General features: G+C 47.3%; 1 protein-coding gene across 1 annotated transcript in view; it reads left to right on the top strand.

Annotated features, from left to right (window-relative positions):
* The window catches only part of adgrv1 (adhesion G protein-coupled receptor V1), a 735,500-nt gene extending 730,636 nt beyond the window's left edge, over positions 1–4,864 (top strand). Inside the window, exon 87 of the mRNA XM_078557559.1 lies at positions 4,319–4,864. Within this exon, the coding sequence (XP_078413685.1) occupies positions 4,319–4,437 (119 nt within the window). The 3' untranslated portion in view covers positions 4,438–4,864. The remainder of the gene's footprint in view (positions 1–4,318) is intronic.
* Positions 4,865–20,883: the final 16,019 nt, after the last annotated feature.

Here is a 20,883-nt window from a genome sequence, read left to right on the forward strand (position 1 = left end):
CTTGGAGGGAAACTTCCAGGTAGTGGTGTTCCCATCTATCTGCTGCCCTTGTCCTTCTAGATGTTAGTGGTCATGGGTTGGAAGGTGCTGTCTAAGGAGCCTTGGTGAGTTTCTGCAGTGCATCTTGTCATGCATGCCAACATCAAGGAAACTATTTCTCTCCTTATTGCTGCCCCTTCTGAATCAGTGCCATATTTGATATGGACAGAGTTGAGAATGACTGCTCTTGACATCAAGGCAGCATTTGACCAAATGTTGCATGAGGGAGCCCTAGCAAAACTAGAGTCAACGGGAATCGGGGGAAAACTGTCTGCTGGTTGGAGTCATACCTAGCACAAAGGAAGATGCTTGTGGTTGTTGGAGGTCAGTCATCTCAGCTCCAGGACATCACTGCAGGAGTTCCTCAGATTAGTGTCCTAGGCCCAACCATCATCACCTGGTTTCAATGACTTTCCTTCCCTTCATAAGGTCAGAAGTGGGGATGTTCGCTGATTGTGCAATGATCAGCACCACTCACGACTCCTCAGACACTGAAGCAGTCCAAAATGCTACAAAACCTGGACAATATCCAGGCTTGGGCTGACAAGTGGCAAGTAACACCACACAAGTGCCATGCAATGACCATCTCCAACAAGACAGAACCTAACCATCTCCCCTTGACGTTCAATGTCATTACCATCACTGAATCCCCCACTATCAACATCCTGGTGGCTACCAGAAACTGAACTGGGCTAGCCATATAAATACTGTGGCTACAAGAGCAGGTCAGAGGCTAGGAATCCTGCAGCGAGTAACTCACTTCCTGACTCCCCAGAACTTGTCCACCCTCTACAGGTCAGGAGTTTGGAGTACTCTTCACTTGCCTGGATGAGTGCAGCTCCAACAACACTCAAGAAGCTTGACACCATCCAGTACAAAGCAGCCCATTTAATTGACACCCCATCCACAAACATTCACTTCCGCCACCATCAACGCACAGTAGCAGCAGTGTATACCATATACAAGATGCGCTGCAGGAACTCACCAAGGCTCCTTAGACAGCACCTTCCAAACCCACAACCACTACCGTCTAGAAGGACAAGAGCAGCAGATAGATGGGAACACCACCACCTGGAAATTCCCCTCCAAGCCACTCACCATCCTGACTTGGAAATATATCGCTGTTCCTTCACTGTTGCTGGGCCAAAATCCTGGAACTCTCCCCCTAACAGCACTGTGGGTGTACCCACATCACATGGACTGAGCGGTTCAAGAAGGCAGCTCACCACCACCTTCTCAAGGGAAATTCGGGATGGGCAATAAATGCTGGCCTAGCCAGCGACGCCTACATCCCATGAATGAATTAAAAAATAGGTTTCTGCCTTAACCAGGCCTTGTGTAAGTTACAAGTAAATATGAGTCAGAGATGTGTTCATAGGAACACAAAGAGTTGGCATGCAGGTGCAGCAGGCAATTAGGAAGGCAAATGGCATTGCAAGGGAATTGGAGTACAGAAATAAAGAAGCCTTAATGCAGTTGTACAGGGTTTTGGTGAGACCATATCTGGAATACTTTGTAGAGTTTTGGCCTCCGTATCTAAGGAAGGATGTACTTGCATTGGAGGCGGTACAATGAAGGTTCACTAGATTGGTCCCTGGGATGAGAGAGTTGTCCTATGATGAGAGGCTGAGTAAATTGAGCCTATATTCTCTGGAGTTTAGAAGAATGAGAGGCGATCTCATTGAAACATGCAAGATTCTGAAGGAGCTTGACAGGATAGACACTGAGAGGTTGTTTCTGCAGGGGAATCTAAAACATTGGGGCACAGTCTCAGCATAGGGGGTCGATCAGTTAGGATTGAGATGGGGAGAAATTAGTTCACTCAAAAAGTTGTGAATCTTTGGCCACCCAATGCCTTTCTGTGTCATTTTGCCAGCATTCCCACCTCCCAGTCCATCCACAAGGGCTGGTAAGATTCAGCCTATTGTGGCTGTTTTGCCTGCCCAAATCAGAAAACAGTTTGCTAATAGGGTTTCATGACATCTATGTCCATTAAATACAGATCCCTATTAAAAATTATTCTGTGTAGACATACAGTACAGAGTTTTGTGGCAGTACAACCATTATGTACCTGCATTTTATCTTAACAGTAATAAATTAAAAGATGTGTGCTCAGCATGCATTACAGGACATTAAGGACTATTGAGTTATTAGTCAAGTGCAACTCTTAAAATAGACATCATGGTAATAAAACCAATTTAAACATGTAGTTTGTGACCTAGCAACATAGCATAGCAACTGCTATGATTTATAAACTGGGCCTAGTGCTAAAATGCTTTGCTTCTAATGGGATATCATCTCATTGAGTGACCACTGTTTTTTTAAATACCTGTACATACAGTATTAATATAACCTAATGACTGGCAGCAAATTATCAATTTCCATTGTACTGGATTTTAAAATATCCTACCAGGAGAACTAAAATGGACATGGAATATACATATCAGTCTTCTGCAGAACAAGGCAAATATTACATAATTTTTTACGAGGCCAGATTACTTACAGCCCAAGAAGCATTGTTTCAAGGGGATGAATTTCAGTTCGGTCGGCTGCCTCCAGTGGCATCCACACGGGCATCCAGAGTGTACACTGGAGGCCTCAAAAGGAGCGCTATTCTGATGACACACAACCCTACCGGCTGATATGACAGCAGAATGCCTAATTTGGACTCCAGAGGCCCAGAAGATAAACTTGTGTCTTCATGATATAAAGAGAAAGCATTCAGCTATAAGATGGACTCTGTGTTAGCATTATCTAAAGGCCCAAGCACAGCTTTCTCAAGCAAGTTCTTTTTTTAAGAACTCCTGCTACTGCATAATGTCTGGAGGTACTCTGGAATGTTCTTGCAAGCGTCGTGGTGAGTTCCTGGATTTGACTGGAAGTGTTGCAGCATTCTTACAGGCTGAATGGAGGATTAGGTGACCTGTCAACATAATGGCTGCAACAGGTGTGGGGCAGCAGTGGCACTGCCTCTAGGTCTGCAGAACTACAGAGAGATGCAGCAGTAAATTATGGAGTAAATAAAGAGAAACTGTTTCCACTGACACAAGATTTGGTAACAAGAGGACACTTTTTTAAGGTAAAAACAAAAAACTACTGCGGATGCTGGAAATCCAAAACAAAAACAGAATTACCTGGAAAAACTCAGCAGGTCTGGCAGCATCGGCGGAGAAGAAAAGAGTTGACGTTTCGAGTCCTCATGTCTGTCATGACAAAACTCTGTTGAGTTTTTCCAGGTAATTCTGTTTTTGTTTTGGATTTCCAGCATCTGCAGTAGTTTTTTGTTTTTACCTTAAAAAGGTGTCCTCTTGTTACCAAATCTTGTGTCAGTGGAAACAGTTTCTCTTTATTTACTCCATAATTTACTGCTGCATCTCCCTGTAGTTCTGCAGACCTAGAGACAGTGCCACTGCTGCCCCACACCTGTTAAGGTGATTAGCTAAAGAACCAGAGGCAACCTGAGGATGCTTTTCTTACTAAGCAAGTTGTTGTGATCTGAAATGCACTGCCTGAAAGAGTGGAGACAGATTCAATGTATCATTCAAAAGAGTATTAGGTAAGCACATGGAGGGAAAAAGAAATACAGGACTGTTAGGAAAGAGCAGGGGAGTGGAATTAATTGGATGGCTATGTCGGGCAGCCAGCAACAGTCATGGTGGGCTGAATAGCCTCTTTCAGCGCAACGTCATTTGAATATTCAATAAAAAGAAAATAGAGAACTACAGCAGTTTGTAGAAGTAGGGTGGGATGAGGAGGATGTTGGGAGGACACTTTATAAACAGATATAAGGATTTCAAAGTCAACACATTGGAAGAAGAAGAACCAGTATAGCCCAGCAATGAATAGGGAAAAGCACAACTTAATTTTGGCTAGGATAAGGCCTTATAATTTTTGATGAGTTGGAATTTAAACCAAATCCTGTTTTCGCCAATGTTCACACATGTTCTTTCTAACAGGAATAACTCGATAGCAATTAAAAGCAGGAACCCTTGCTTTTTTTTATATAACTTTAGTCTAGAGACACTGAGACCAATTATAGTACTGTAAACGCTACTCCAATGTTGATTAACTTGCTCAGCACAACGTCTGGTTCAATATCATGCCACATGCTTTATTTATTCACTGAGCCATTTGGAGAATTTCTGTGCTACCATATTCAAAACTATAACCTTAAACTGTTTCAGAGATATTTCCAGTCCATAAACTCTGATATTGTCTGTTGAAAAGAACAAAGATGCCTCTCAGAATTATTCTGAATTAATGTTTCTTGTTGCCTTAGGTGCAGGCCTCAATGCCAGTGATAATGAATCATATCACGGGAGCCAAGATGGTGGAAGCATTGCTAATTCACAGATTGTGGAACTCCGAAGAATACCAATAGCAGACACTCACCTCTAACACCATTATGTGCTTTTTAAATCAAATTTGTCCATATTTTTATACATTACAGACGTATCTCTTTTGCACTAAAATTTTGCATTTAAAAATGTAGAGCAGTGTTATACTTTTCAATGTTTGTACTACAATTTTGTAATGTTCAACTGAGATTGACCTTTGATTAGCCTTTAATCAAATCTATTTAAAAAGCATTTCCTGTAGGGTTTTTTATATAGCTATAGAGAAGTAAATTTTAGTCAGTGACTAACTTGGATGTATAATTCATGTAGCATTTAGAACAAATTCTAAAATAAAAACAAGCAATAAAGCGCTTGTATGAAATATTTGCATCTTTCTGTAGAAGTAACACAATAAATTGTATTTTGTGTTCATTTCTGATAGCGCAAATGAAAAAAACAAGCCCAATTTAAAGTTGTTCCTATGGTGTCATTCTTGTATATCATATGCTGACTTTAGCTTATACTCTTATTACATTCATAGAATCATAGAAAGCTTACTGTACAGAAAGAGGCCACTTGGCCCACTGTGCCTGCACCAGCCAAAAAATGAGCCACCCAGCCTAATCCTGCTTTCCAACATTTGGTCCGTAGCCCTGCAAATTATGACCCTTGAGGACCATGTCCAGACACCTTTTAAATGAGTTGAGGGTTTCTGCCTCTACTACCCTTTCAGGCAGTGAGTTCCAGACCCCTGTTACTCTCTGGGTGATTTTTTTTCCTCATCTCCCCTCTAATTTTTCTACCAATCACTTTAAATCTATGCCCCCTAGTCACTGAACTCTCTGCTAAGGTAAATTGGTCCTTCCTATCCACTCTATCCAGGCCCCTCACAATTTTGTACATCTCAATCAAATCTTCTCTCACCCTCCTCTGTTCCAAGGAGAACAGCCCCAGCCTATCCAATCTTTCCTCATAGCTGCAATTTTCCCGTCCTGGCAACATCCTGATAAATCTCCTCTGTACCCTCTCTAGTGCAATTACATCCTTCCTGTAATGAGGTGACCAGAACTGCATACACTGCTCACATTGTGGTCTAACTAATGATTTATACAGTTCCAGCATAACCTCACTGCTCTTATGTTTTATACCTCAGCTAATAAGTGAAAGGATTACATATGCCTTCTTAACCACCATATCAACCTGTCCTGCTACCTTCAGGGATCTGGACATGCACTCCAAGGTCCCATATTGACCACAATAACATCAACTTGCATATATATAGCACCTTCATGAGGTAAAAATATCCCAAGGTGCATCACAGGAATGTAATCAGATAAGATTTTTCCGACTTGCCTCTGCCAACTGGAGAGTCCCTGAGACCACCGGCGGATTTTTGCCCCACACACAATCAGGTTTTTGAGTACCCGTTATTGGATTCCCTTTATGCAAAGATAATGGATGATGAGGAAGAAGGGTACAGGATGAAGAAAACCAGAGAAAGGCAATATTTTAGGGGACATTAGGGTCTAATTTAATATTCTTGCACTCATTTAGTGGGCTTAAAACAGGTGCAGCGAGTTGGACCTTGCAACGCACAAGCTTCGATTCCAATTTCCAGGTCTTGACCGTCTAATTAGAGACCTTTAAAGCGAATGCTGGAGACCACTCAAAAGAAAACCCTAAAAATTTTAAGCTTTTTATTGATTTGTGGAATCAGAAGGAGCAGAATGTTTCTACTGGCTTCACAAAACACTGCAAGTCATCCTTGTTGCCTAATCACTTCCCTTCTCCCCCCAGATTTAGCACAGATAAAAATTTGTACGGCCCTAAGAGGCAAGCTACATTGAGGCATCTGTTTGTCACCCATGAATTGTCTCTTTCATTCTGATGAAGCCTAAAAAAAATTAAAAAGAAAGACTTGCATTTATATAGCACGTTTCACAATCACAGAACATCCCAAAGCATGAAGGATGAATTTATTTCTGTACTCAGCCTGTACCTGCAAGTTCCCCTCCAAGTCACACATCTTGACTTGGAAATATATCACCATTCCTTCACTATCACTGGGTCAAAATCCTAAAACACCCTTCCTAACAGCACTGTGGATGTGCATGCACCACATGGACAGCAGCAGTTCAATGGCAGCTCACCATCATCTTCTCAAGGGCAGTTAGGGATGGATAACAAACGCTGGCCTTGCTCACAACACACATTACAGGCGGAATTTTCCCCACCCAGCAGTGGTGGGGTTTGTGGCAGGTGGGTGCAGAGAATATGCTGAGATTTTAAAAAATTGTATTCCCAACAGCGAGAAATGACAGCAGGAACTTGCGGTCCCGAGTGTCATGGCAGGTCACCTTTCCTGCTGAAGCATGTCAGGAACTGAATTTGCATGTCACGAATGCTAATTAAAACAACAGCAGACCAGAATTGCTCCCCCGCCCCCAGCATATCTTACGTTCCACCAATGGGAATTCACACCGGCCCGATTCACGACTGGACCGGCCTGACGTGTATGGCGAGAGAGCATAGATCACTAACTCAAGAAACCGCGGCCTGGAGCACCGGAGGACCACACAACCCCAGGTATGGTGTGTGTTGAGGAGACGACCGGGGCGGGTGTTGGCAAACACAGAGGCTGGGGGGTGGTTCCGAACACACGGGGATGGTGGGAGATGTTGGAAGTCATGGGGAGGGGTCAGAACACATAGCGGGGAGGGGATTGTATTGGAAGAAATGGCAGGGGGTGACAAGGAAGACTGAGGGGGGAGGAGGTAACAGTTGTTCAGAGGGAGGGCTCAGTGGAGTCAATGCTGGAATCTGGGGCAAACCGAGGGCACTGATGGTGGGAGGGTACTGACTGTGAGAGGGGGCAGTGGGATGTAGTAAGATGGGAGGGTGAAGGTCCAGGTGTGGCTGGTGTAGTTCTCATCGGGAGTAGTTGGGGGGTCATTTACAGGGATAAGAATTTTCACATGGATCTGGGGAGTGGGCAGGGTTGGCATGGGGACTGTGACAGATGTGGGCTCAGCAGGGAGGGATGGCATTTGAAGGGTAATGGTGATGGGCTCTTGGGTAATGGGGGAAGGTTCAAGGGTAACAGATGGGAGGGAAGTTGATGGGGATGGGGGGTGGGTTACAGGAGGGGGGGTAAAAGGTGTTGGACATTGTCTGGAAGGTGACGCACACCATCCTGAGGCAGAGGCAGATCAGGATGTCGATGCCCTCAATGTCCAACAAAAACTTCTAGGTTGGAGGAGGGCCATTGGGTGGGTGGAGCTGAAGGTCAGCTCAACAGGACAACTGAAGGAGAACCCTATAATCTATCCTGAGAAGGCAAAGGTCTCTCTATAGGCTCCAAAGGGCAGTGGAGGGAAGGGGAATATTGTGAGTGGAAGGCTTCTCGCACATGGCTCGCATGAGACTTGGCAAAGAGCAATGCCTCGATGCACAGGCATGATTCAGGGGGACAGAGATGCAGTCTTGGTCCCCCCACTGGAAGGGAGAGGAATACATTAGGCCAATAACACAAGCAGCAGCAAGAAAAGCCCAGGAAACCTCCATGAAGTGAAATGATAGGAGAATTTCCTACAGCACTATGTGTCCAGTCCAACAAGAATGGAGGGACTGCTAGACTTGGTTCCTGGGAATGAGGTGGGCCAAGTAGATAAAGTTACAATGGGGGAACATTGAGGGGATAGTGATCATTGTATCACAAGGTTTAGGACGGTGGAAAATGACATTGGTCAATCCAGCATAAGAATAATCAACTGGTGGAGAGCGGACTTCAATGGGGCAAGAACAGAGCTGGGCTGGATAGGCTGGAATCAAAGGTTGGTGGGAAAAATGGTAGCTGAACAATGGGCAAAGAGGAGTTGGTTTGGGCACAGTCAAGGTATGTTCCCTCAGAAGGGAAGGTTAGGACAAATACAGAGCTCCCTGGATGACAAAGGAGATATAAATTATGTTAAGAAGATTAAGTGTGCTCATGACAGGTGTCAGTAGCAAATACAATTGAGAACCAAGCTGAGTACAGATGGTTCAGAAGGGATGTGAAAAAGCAAATACGAGACGCAAAGAGGGATTATGAAAAAAGACTGGCAGCTAACATAAAAGGAAATCCCAAAGTATTCTATAAGCACATCAATAGTCAAAGGGTGGTAAAAGGAGGAATAGGGCCGATTAGGGACCAAAAAGGGGATTTACACATAGAGGCAAGAGGCATGACTGAGGTGACAAATGAATACTTTGCATCTGTCTTTACCTATGAGACAAATGCTGCCCAGGCCATGGTGACAGAGGAGGAAACTCAGTCACTAGAAGAGTTTAAAATTGATAAGGAGGAGGTATTGGATAAGCTGTCGGTACTTAAAGTTGATAAGGCGCCAGGACTGGATGAGATGCATCCAAGATTATTGAAGGAAGTGAGAGTGGAAATTGCACAGGCACTGGCAATAATCTTTCAATGTTCCCTGGATTCGGGGGAGGTGCCGGAGGGCTAGAGAATTGCAAACATTACGCCCTTGTTCAAAATAGATTGTAAAGATCTGCCCTGCAATTACAGACCAGCCAATTTAACTTCGGTGGTGAGGAAACTTCTAGAAACAATTATTTGGGATAGAATTAATAGTCACATGGAAAAACGTGGATTAATTTGGAAGAGCCAGCATGGACTTGTTAAAGGAATATCATGTCTAACTAACTTGCCGGAGTTTTTTGAAGAGGTAACAGAGATGGCTGATGAGGGCAAGACCGTTGATGTGGTGTATATGGATTTCCAAAAGGCATTCAATACAGTGCCACACAACAGACTTGTGAGGAAAGCTATAGATCATGGAATAAATGGGACAGTAGCAACATGGATACAAAATTGGCTGAGGGATAGGAAACAGAGAGTAATGGTTAATGTGTATTTTTTGGGCTGGAAGAAGGTTTGTAGTGGAGTTCCCCAGGGGTCAGTATTGGGGCCCTTGCTTTTCCTGATATATATAAATAATCTAGATCTTGGTATGCAGTAACAATTTCAAAGTTTGTGGATGACACAAAACTTGGGAGAATTGTAATCTGTGAGGAGGACAGTGTCGGCCTTCAAAAGGACATTGACACATTGGTGGAGTGGGCAGATAGATGGCCGATGAAGTTCAATGCAGAGAAGTGTGAGGTGATGCACTTTGGCCAGGATTTTGCCCTTGCCGGGCGGGCTTGGCAGGGGCAGGAGGCAGTAATCGGGAAGCAGACAACCACCTGCGATCATGGCCTGACCGCAATTTCTCGGTGGCGGGCCAAATAAGACCCGCTCAGCATGAAATGCGTGTTGCAGCACTGCCTGTGTAGGGGGGGAGGAGGGCAAGCAGGGAACTTTGCACATGCGCGCAGGAAAATCTCCCTGAGGCACAGAGCTGCTTCAGGGAGATGAAGAGTTTTGAAATTTAAAAATAAAGAATTGTAAAATGTGAAAAAAAAATCCCCTCATGACTCTGTCACATGAGCAGGGACATGCTAGAAATTAATATGGAAATTTTTTATTTTTTTTAACGACGGATTGAAATACCATCCCACCTGTGGATGAGGTTTCGCAAAAAATGCAAAGGCCGTTTGGCCTTTTCGCCTGCCTGCCAACCATAAGGTTGGATGGGCAGCGGCAAATTTAATTCAATTAGTATTAATGGCCTTAATAGGCCTGTTAATTGTTGGCGGGCACGCTGCCAACTCCCACGCATGCCCACCGACTGAAATATCGCGCAAGTGCGCAAAAACGTTGGGACACTCATCTGACGAGCAGAAAATTCTGCCCTTTGATACAACGAACATGGAGAGACAATATAAAATAAAAGATACTATTCTAAAGGGTGTGCAGGAGTGGAGAGACCTGGGTTTATATGTACATAAGGCATTAAAGGTGGCAGGACAGGTAGAGAGAGCTGTTTCTAAAGCATACAGTATTCTAGGCTTCAGTAATAGGGGCACAGAGTGCAAGAGGAGGAAGGTTACGATGAACTTATATGGGACACTGGTTAGGCCTCAGCTGGAGAATTGTGTACAGTTCTGGGTGCCATACCATAGGAGGATGTGAATGCATTGGAGAGAGTACAGAGGAGGTTTACGAGAATGGTTCCAGGGATGAGACACTTCAGTTATAAGGAAAGATTGGAGAAGTTGGGACTGTTTTCCTTGGAAAGGAGAAGGCTAAGAGGAGACTTGATAGAAGTTTTAAAAACCATGAGGGGCCTCGACAGAGTAGATAGGGGGAAACTGCTCCTGCTTGGAAATGGATGGAGAACCAGAGGGCACAGAAAATTTTAAAGTGTTTTAGAAAAGAAGCAAATGAGAGCTGAGAAAAATCTTTTCCATCATTGTGGCTGCATGCCAGAATTATCCCCCCATGTCAAATTTGCCTCCCACGTTGGCATGACTTCAGAACAGCGTGATTCACGACTACCTTTAAAAGGGGTGCACCTGGTGAGCTGAACTTCAAGGGGAATTCAGAGGTCAGTGCACAGAACCTCGTGCAGCACTCACAAGGATTGCCTGTCGGGCATCAAGGAAGAAGCGCCGCACATTCAGGGAGATTAGAGGCCAGTCGTTTTTTCCTGACCGGCTTTCAGCGCCGTGCCGGGGCAAGGGCTCCCGTGCAGGTTGGGCCGGTGGGGTTGGGAGTGGGTTGTGGCAAGGCAACACAGACTGAAGGAAGTACACAAGCACATGCTGGGGGGTCGGTGGGTGGTGGGCACAGTTGGTTGAGGGGAGGATGAGGGAAGCGGTCACGCACTTGGAAAAGCTTGTCAAAAGTGAGCATTCTTCCACAGCTGAGACCGTTCAGCTGCAGCTCCATTCATATGCTTGGAGTCAGGCCTTTGAAGCTTTTCTGCCCATTCAAGCAATGCAAAAACACGAATGTGCCACCAAATGCTCCAGAACTTTTCACCCCTTGGGTGCAGACGGCAAATCAATGAGCATTTTAGAGGTCTGCAGAACAACTGGGCAAGTTGTAGAACCCCCTTGCAAAAGGTAGCCATGGCACAGTCACTTGTTGGAGGTGCTCAGACCACCTTGCAAAGTCTTTATTAAGGTTTGGACCAGTATTCCTCATAGTTCAAGCTAACAGCGCAGCCTTGCAGTGCAGATTAGGAGAATGCCTGTGCCTGAGCTGAGAGCACAGCATTCGGTCCAGTGACTGAAGCTGCCACCAATCGGTCAAGTGGAGTGGGGCGGAGGCGGGTGGGGTTTCGGACCACCATGAAGTGCACTACATACTGGTCTTCCAAGTGGTGGCCAACACTCCATGGCATGCGTGAAAGGGGCTTGAGACTTAACCAAGAGTGATCCTTAGGACGCATATGCTAACCCATGCATCTCTCTCTTTTGTCCTGCAGGAGGAGAACATCAGGATCATGGAGCCTGGTGATTTAGCGGTATGTCTCATGGCTTACAGGCAGCAGAGAAGAAGCAGAAGAGCGCGACAGAGGCACATCTCAAAACTAATACACATCAAAGCACTCAGACTAGCTGGCTTCAATCCAATTAAGACACGCCAACAGACTAAACCTCTATTTTAAAAGAAAAATATTTTCCAATAATATAATACATTAATAGCTCATGACACTACACAAACTGGCACGGCAACGGGGCGAAGACCTGGCTGAGGAGGAGATGGAAGAGCTGCACATCTCCTTTGATGAGGAGGTTATCGAAGGGGATGATGGCGATGAGGTCTTCGAAGGCAAGGATGCCGGCGATGAGGCCATCACACTGGCCAGGCAATGAAGATGCGTTCAGGAGGCCCTCATAACTGCAAGATTCATGGAGGATGATGATGAGATGCAGTGAGGACAGTCCTGACATTGTCACCTTGCATCTGTGAATGTTTGACTCCTGTGTGGTTGACGGAATCTCACATACACTCGTGCTCAGGCTCATGTCATGGAGACGCAGCGGAGGCCCTAATGGTCGCTAGATTCCAGGATGATGATGATGACATGCAGTGAGGACACTCCATAGATCTTCACATAGCCTCTGTGAATGACTGACTCCTGTCTGGCTGAGGGCAGTTCGCTTGTGCTCTGTGATCAGGGTCATATCATGGAGATGCAGCCATGAAACTTTAAGTGCACCTGATCCTTTGACAGCCTTCAGTACCTGACCCCTTCAGGAGCACACCATTATTGGACACAGATGCTGAAGAGATGGGTGGCCAGTCCCACCTCAAAGGTGCTGATAGCACACAGAGAGGAACTCTGTGACGCCTGCCTATACATTCTGGCAGCAATGGCAAGCAGCATGCAGGTGCAGACATCACTAATGTGTTCAGGGAATGTGAAGCTGGATCATCACTTTGGTCTGAAGATTGCACACTGCACAGGGAAGAGGCCCTGGACTGAGATGTCTGCCTTTATCTTGTGCAAGGACCAAGGTTTCACATCTGAATGACATGAACACTGCTCATCATAACAAGCAACCATTCCTAGGAGTTTATTTACAATAATGAACATTATGTACAAATGATTTACTCTTGTGCCCACATGGTACAACTACATCTTCTTAACCTTCCTAACCCTGCTGCTATGTCTTGTTGCTCCCCCAACATCCACAGCGGAGGTGGAGACAGTCTGCTGACTGCTACGACCTGTCTGTGATGACATTGGCGGGCATCCTCTGGAGGGCCGAGGTCTGGAGGGCCCTGGCCTGCTTTGGATATCCTTCTGTGGGTCAGGTGCACCCTCCTCGGCCTGTGCAGCTGGAGAAGATGGAGTCACAGGAAGAGGGGATTTGGGTTGGCTGGACATTCCTGGAGTCACCTGGGTGGATGGCTCTAGGGTATTGAGCTGCTGGTCCTCCTCCGTCTGGGTGCCCAACAGCCCCTGGCTAACTCCTTGAGGAGAAAGGGAAGCTGAAGTGAAATTAAGCTGCCCTGCACCCCTCTTGCATTGACATTGTTGGAGGCCAACTATAGCATCTGCGATGGAGTTCAGCCCACACAGCAATGCAAGAGCCACATCCTGGATCAAGGTCTCCATGGCGGCTGCCATCCTGCCGGTGTTGACCTTGGTGTGTCGGCATGAGGGCGCTATAACCTCGGACTGAAGGCAGACAGACTCCTCCATCATCCCTTGCAATCTGAGGAGTGCACCAGACATCTCTTCCTGATGTTCCCGTGAATGTCTTTGCAGCTCCACCAACCTATTGAGGGCCGAGTCCAGAGGCTCATCATCTGACAAGGACTCAGCAGATTCCTTGCTTCCAGCAGCCCTCCGAGTGCCGGCGACCTCGGCTGTGCCTGCTCCCGCCTGGTGTGGCGTGCTCAGCAGATTGTGATTTCGAGGTTGCTCTGCATCTAGGTCCCACTGAGCTGTGTGTCGCTGCACTGGTGGAGGGTGTGGTTGAGCCCGTGATGGGTCTTCAATGGTGCTGCCCTCAGGGTCCTTGCCGCCGACACCACCACTGCCACAGGAATGGTTGACATCCTCTCTGGCCAGCTCCGACGCATGACTCTTGAATGGAGTGAGGACCTTGATTCTGCAATCCACCCCTGGTCTAGGACCTCTCCCAGTGATTGTGTGCAACCTTAACCTGCATAAAGACAGATGGAGACTGTGTGAGCAAGGCACATTCCAGATGAGAAGGATGCCAGGCATCCGTGTGTGCTGAGTGCAGCCATGGACAGGATGAAGAGGTGATCTCCAGAGGATACGAGGGCAGATGGAGATGTGAGTATGTGTGTGAGAGAGTGAGTGGTGATGTCACTTGAGTTGACAGTGAGTGAGATGCCAGTGAATGTGTGATGGCCTTGCGGGTGTGTGAGTTTAGAGTGATGAGATGGTTGCCTTACCCTGGCGACACAGATGAGATCATTCATTTTTTTTCTGCACTGGATGGCCAACCTCATGTGCGCAATGTTGGCACTGATCACATCTGCCACTGCCTCCCAAGCTGGAGTGGAGAGACTAATGAGCTTCCTGCAGCCAGAGCGGGGGTAGAGGACTTCATGGTGGGCCTCCACAGCATCCAGAAGGCATCCCAGGAATGCGTCACTGAACCAGGGGTCTGCACTTTTCTTGGCTTTTGGGTCCATGTCTTCACTGCAGTCCTAGGCTGCAAACATTGAGAACCGAGTGCGTGGCTGAAGTTTAAATATGGCACCCGGACTGAGGAAGCAGCGAGGTAAAAGTGTGGTGGGCAAACTGGAGGCTGGCTGCCAGCAATCTGCATGTTTCTCGTGACTACGTAATCGATGAGGCTGTGTGGGGACGATCCAGCGTGAAATCCGCCATTGCAGCCGCAATGTTTTTTTCACGCCACTACCGCACATAGTGCACATCTGAGGTGATTCCACCCATCATCTTGATTGAATTTATTTGGGTTTTCAACATGTTTTGCTCATGGTAGCTTATTTTATATGCCAATAGTAACTTACTTCATACGCCTTGTGACTGGATTAAAAGGGATAATCATTAACCAAAACTAGACAAATAAAAATACCAATATAAAAATCTGTGGCCACTTAAATCAACAGCATAAGGTGTAGTAGACCATGTGTGGAATCATCTCAGATTTGCAATAAGCGTGGTAGCGGGTGTGAAAAAAGTCGTCTTATCCACTGGCTGCAATGGCGGGTTTTTGCAAGTCCCACCTCATTAATATTGCATTCATGGGAAACACTCCAGATCTCTGGTGGGTGGGCTCGGATTTGCCTGCCACACTGTGACCTCAGTGCTTCCTCGCTCCGGACGCCATACTTAAAGCGCAGCCTACTTCATGCCTTCAGACCAGGACTGCTCCAGGCGACAGAGGGCCCTGAAAGCAAAGAATACGGCAGCCCCAAATTTAGCGACACCTCTCTGGGCCACCTGCTGGACGCAGTGGAAGGCCGCCATGATGTTCTCTACCCTCCGCTCTGGCCACAGGAGGTCCATCAGAGTCACCAATCTGACCTGGGAGGCAGTGGCAGTGGCGGTCAGCACCACCGGAGCACAGAGGAGGTCAGCCATCCAGTGCAGGAAGAGGATGAATGCTCTCATCCGTTCCACCGTGGTAAGTCAACCACCTCATCACTCTCAACTCGCACCATCACAAACCCATCACTCATCCACAGGGATCTCAAATCTCAAGGGACAATATCACTAACTCTCACACACACATCTCCATCACACTCATATTCTCTGGAGTTCGCATCCTCAACCATCCATGGCTCCATTCGCCACACAAACTTTCCATGTGGTGCCATGTGTCCTGCTCACAATCTCTCCATATGTTTTGATGCAGGAGAAGCTGGCTCACAACACCAGGGAGAGGTCCCAGACCGGGGGTGCAGTGGCCCACATTAGGCTCCTCACTCACTTTGAGGAGTGTGCCATCGCGCTGACTGGTGAGGATGTGGACGTGACTGCGGTGATGTTGAGGTCGGCGGCGAACACCCACGTGAGGATCCTGTACCACATCATCCCTCTCTCAACGCAACTGTGAGTGCTCTCTCTCCTGCTTTTGACTCTAATGTCAATGCACTAATCATCTCTACTTTGGTTTACAGGGAGCTCTGCCAAGCAACTTACCCCCTCAGCTAGCCAGTCCCTCTGCTCCATCCAAGTCCTCACCTCCAGCCAAGAGGACACCTTCTCCATTGAATAGCTGGAAATAAGCAGCCAGGAAGACCTATAACAGCACTTACCCACACCCTCCACCAGCACTGGGACACACATCCCGGTGGAACCTAGATCTAGGGCAGGCTTGGTTTTAGAATCTGGTGGTCACCACACAGACACGTGTCCGCAGCAGGAGCAGGCAGGTTCAGCTGAGCTTCCCAGCACTCAGAGGGGTGCTGGGCAAGAGGCACCTGCGAGGTATGAGTCAGAAGACAAGATGAGGTCACGGTGTGGCAGGCAAATCCGAGCCCGCCCACCAGAGATCTGGAGTGTTTCCCATGAATGCATTATTAATGAGTTGGCGAAAACCCGCCATTGCAGCCAGTGGGTAAGACGACTTTTTTCACACTCGCTACCACGCTTATTGCAAATCTGAGATGATTCCACACATGGTCTACTACACCTTATGCTGTTGATTTAATTGGCCACAGATTTTTATATTGGTATTTTTATTTGTCTAGTTTTGGTTAATGATTATCCCTTTTAATCCAGTCACAAGCCTTCCAGCTTATCCTGGAGAGTCGGCAGAAGGTGGGGGAGCATCACGCAGAGCTGTTGGAAGCCCTCAAAAGAGTGGCACACAAGTCAGAGGAGTGTGTCCACCTGCGCACTGGTGAAGTGGTGCCCACATGTGTGCGCATGGAGGTCTCCATGGGGAGGATGGTGGACATCATGGAGACCCTGGCCTAGCAAAACAAGGAGATGCGTGCAGACCTGCATTCCAACCCGGTAGCCATGGTTGAGTTCCTGCAGTGGCAACGCGAGAGGGAAACGGGGCACCTCGACGACCCTCCAGGTGCTCCTTCCCCTCAAGGAGTCAGGCCAGGGCCCTCGGGCACCTGAAGGGAGGGGGAGCGACAGCTGGACAGCCCTGGGTCATCCACTCAGGAATCTAAGAGTCTGTCCACCCCCTCTGAGCCCCCTTTGCCTGTGGCCCCCTCAACCTCGTCCTCTGTCACCGCAGAGGGAGCAGCTGGCCCACAGGAGGACAGCCAAAGCAAGCCAGGGGCCCCAAAGCCTCAGCTCTCCAGAAGTCATCAGAGGCAACAGGGCTAAACATTGCACAGGCTGTCTCCACCCCTGCTGCGTGTGTCAGGGCAGCACCTAGAAGACGTGGTAGGCCTAGAGAAGTTAAGAATTTCTGATTACCAGTGACTGCACGGGTGAACACATTTTGTCACTTGATAATCTAAAAATATATTCACTTTCACTGAATAATGTGAAATGTGTCTTTCAGCTTCATTTACAGGGTCCTGCTAGATTCCTCCCCCCCGACTAGCAGTTCAGCTTCATACAGCCGGACCACAAGTGATTTCAAAGGGTGAAGTGTGTGTGTGGCAGGGCCTTTCAGAGTCTTGTGCAAGCTCTCTCCCACGCATGTGGAGTCTTCACCCATCACACTCATCTCACTGTCCTGAGCATTGTCAATGCTGCCTGCTGGGGTTCACTTTCAGTTGTCCATCTGAGCCGACCTGCATCTCCACCCACCCACTGATCACACTCCCATGCAGCACCTGTGCCTGTCCAACACGAGGCTCCGCTCACTTTCCATTTCTGCAAAATGATAGTTGTCAAGTTTATCGTTAGCTCCCTGTCCTTTCCCCTCCCCCAGTCACCCATGTCATTCCCCCCATCACTGTCGATCCCGCTGGCACCACCTTCCACTTCCCCACCGTCACCTACCAACCTGAACCCTAATCTTTCCAGGATGTTCAGGTGAACATGCACGTTCCCTACCTTCCTGAAATTCCCACCCCCATCCACATTGACCTCTCTGACTGCCTCCTTACCCTCACCCTCCCACCCATCCAGCTCCTTCTGCCCCATCTCACACTCACCATTCCCTCCTACCACACCCACCCTCAGTACGCTTGCCATGAAGCAGTCATTGACTCCACACACCCCTCCCTTGCACATTCACCTGGACATCCCCATCCTTATTTTCTCCTCCACCCTTACTACCTCCTTCACCCTTACTCCCTCCTCCATCCTTACTCCCTCAGCCCTCTGAACTCCCTCCTCCCCCCAGAAACCTCCCCCCCGTCCGAACACCCTCCTGCCCCCCGGGCACCTTCCTTCCCCCCAGGCACCTTCATTCCTCTGAACTTCCTCCTCCACTTGGGACACCTTCCTCTCCCAGACTTCTTTCCCCCTCCAAACTCCCTACTCCCTCAGAACTCCTTCCCCCTCCAAACTCCTTCCGTCCTCCGAACTCCCTCCCTCATACCTTCCTACGTCCTTACACCTACCTCCCCACTTGCTGCATTATTCCCCGTTACATCCTCCTCCCCTATTCCCTCCTCCCCGCTCCCAACCTCACCCCCCAAAACCTTTGATCCCCCCCACCGCCTCTCAACCTCACTCCTACACCTTCCTTTCCCAGTCAAACCCAGACCTCCCCCTCCCAATCGCACCCACCCCCCCACCCCCCCTTCCACCCCCCCCTCCCACCCCCAGTACACCTTCCTCCTCCAGTCACATCTAGACTTTCCTCTCGCCGATCATCCATAGCAACCCATGCTCAAGACCATGATGTTCCGAAGCAGACCTGTTGTGGCACAGTGGATGGTAAATGCCGAGCTGCTCAAATCCCAGACGGAAACTTTAAACTGCTGCCACAACTGTTTTGCAATTTGTATTTTTAGTTTGAGATGTGTGCCTTGAATTCAATAGTAATTAGACCACCGAGTCTTAGAGTTTTTTTTTTACAAAACTAAATTGAACATTTATTAATAGAAGAAAAGATTTTAAGCACATCCGAAGGTCTACAAATTATTACTGTAATAACTCCTGAACACTCTAATTAATCTAGCTCCCAGTTACACCTCCGTTAATACAACAGTAAAACAACATAGGTTTCAATAGACCCAGGCAAAGCACACGATACCCTGGACAGTGATCTTCAAAATGAATTCTCTTAGTTTTGGTTCCTGTAGACAGCAGCTTGATACATAGAGGCTGGAGGCTTTGCACACTTGTTAGATCTCAGGATGCCTTCTCCTCACACATAACCTCATCTCCTTTATACAGGCTTCTCCTTTTTTAATGTAAATTCCATTGTCCCAATATGTCTATGCAACTTTACTTTTTCCATAATATAAATTTCCATAGTACTCATATTATCAGTAATCATTGGAAAAAATAAACACACTGTTTGGCTTAGCCTCTGTTGGCTATGTGTAACACTTGACCAACTTTTTGAAATTCACGATCCTGATTTATCTAAAAATGCAAATGTTCCTCACACCTCATATTCTAAAACTTCAGCCATGTTTCCGTATTTAGCATTCCAAACCTAGCTTCTCTTTTGATAACTCAAAAGCTCCAGACTATCTGTCTGCAATTCAATGAAAACCCCCACATACACAACCTGACACAGAGAAACTAATCCAAAACCCACTATTAGCCTACCTTAACAATAAATCACAATAATGTTATGAAAATTATTATATTTTCATGACAAGACCCAAAGCATTAATGGAGACCATCCCACCTTCTGTGAGTTACATCGCAGCAGAGCCATGTCCATGAGGATTCACCCAGCATGCAATGCAAGTGTTCCTCCAAGGTCCAGTAGCTGTAGGGCTCCAGCATCTTCTGCTCCTCAGATGTCCACAATCTGATCAAGGCCTTAATGGTAAATCCCGACTGCTACACGTCACACTTGTCCAGATGTTTTCTGGGCTGGCTTGACTTCCCACTGGCATAACAGTAAATCCAGCATGGAGGGATGATTCCAGTTGAGCCTTACTTTGCATCCCGTTACCAGAATGCAAATCGGGTTCACGCCGGCCACATTCTGCCTCTAATCAGCAGCGATTACTATGACTGCCCTCTATCTGTGTGTGGGCTTAAAAAAATGAGAGGATCTTCATGTTCAAAGTGGGCATATGGAGAGCTGGGACCTAGGTTAGGGTAGGCAAAGGTTGGTTATTAAAATTTAATTACTGCTCAGTAGATTTCTTTTGTCTAAACTTGCACTTTTTCCATTAAATAAAACTGTTTCAGCATTGTTGTCCCTGTTCCAGCAGGCTGGAGCTGGTCAGCTTCACAGAACTCCTAACGGCTGCCTGCCCCTAAGAAAATCTCTGGAAGCCAGAAGGCAAGCTTTTATCAAGCGGGTCTAACCCCTAGCCACTCCAATTAATGAGGTGGGTGAATTTACCACATGCCACCTGCCCCAGCCCCAGGCCCCGCTCTTGGCCTGTTCTCGGGAAATTCAGCAGAGATGGGAATGAAGGCAGTAGACCCCAATCAATGGGACTAGCAGAATAATATTTCGGCACAGACTAGAAGGGCCGAATGGCCTGTTTTCTGTGCTGTGGTGTTCTATGGTTCTATGGTTCTACCCCCACATGGGCCATTGGCACCATTTTTTTTTTGCTGCCCCTCTTCCATTCCATCCCGATTCAGGGAAGGAAAATTCATCCCCTTCACTTAAGTAAAGAAGCACTTTTCTTACCTGTCAATTGTTCCACCCAATCAATCCTCGGTATATCCTCTCTCTGCTCAACATGATGAGTTTCCAGAAGCCCAGGAAATCCATACACTGACAGGATTAAAACTGCACTCAATTGCCTTTTAATATATGTAAATAGCAGAGCCGCCCGTCCCAAAGGGGACATGCTGCATGCTACTGGACACACTCCAGTTAAATGTGAAAGATGGCAAGCTCCTGCCGACTTTCCACCACACAGCCATTTGTCGCCCTTTGAACCTGTTGCATGTACAGATATCTGGCTCCCACCAAGTTAAAACTCGTGGCATCATAAAATGCTTTTAACACAGAGGGAGGCCATTCGGCCGTTCGTGTCCACGCCAGATCTCTGCAAGAGCAACTCAGTTAGCCCCACTCCCCTGCACACCTCCAA

Source organism: Cetorhinus maximus, chromosome 2, assembly GCF_964194155.1.
Source record: "Cetorhinus maximus chromosome 2, sCetMax3.hap1.1, whole genome shotgun sequence".
Lineage (NCBI taxonomy): Eukaryota > Metazoa > Chordata > Chondrichthyes > Lamniformes > Cetorhinidae > Cetorhinus > Cetorhinus maximus.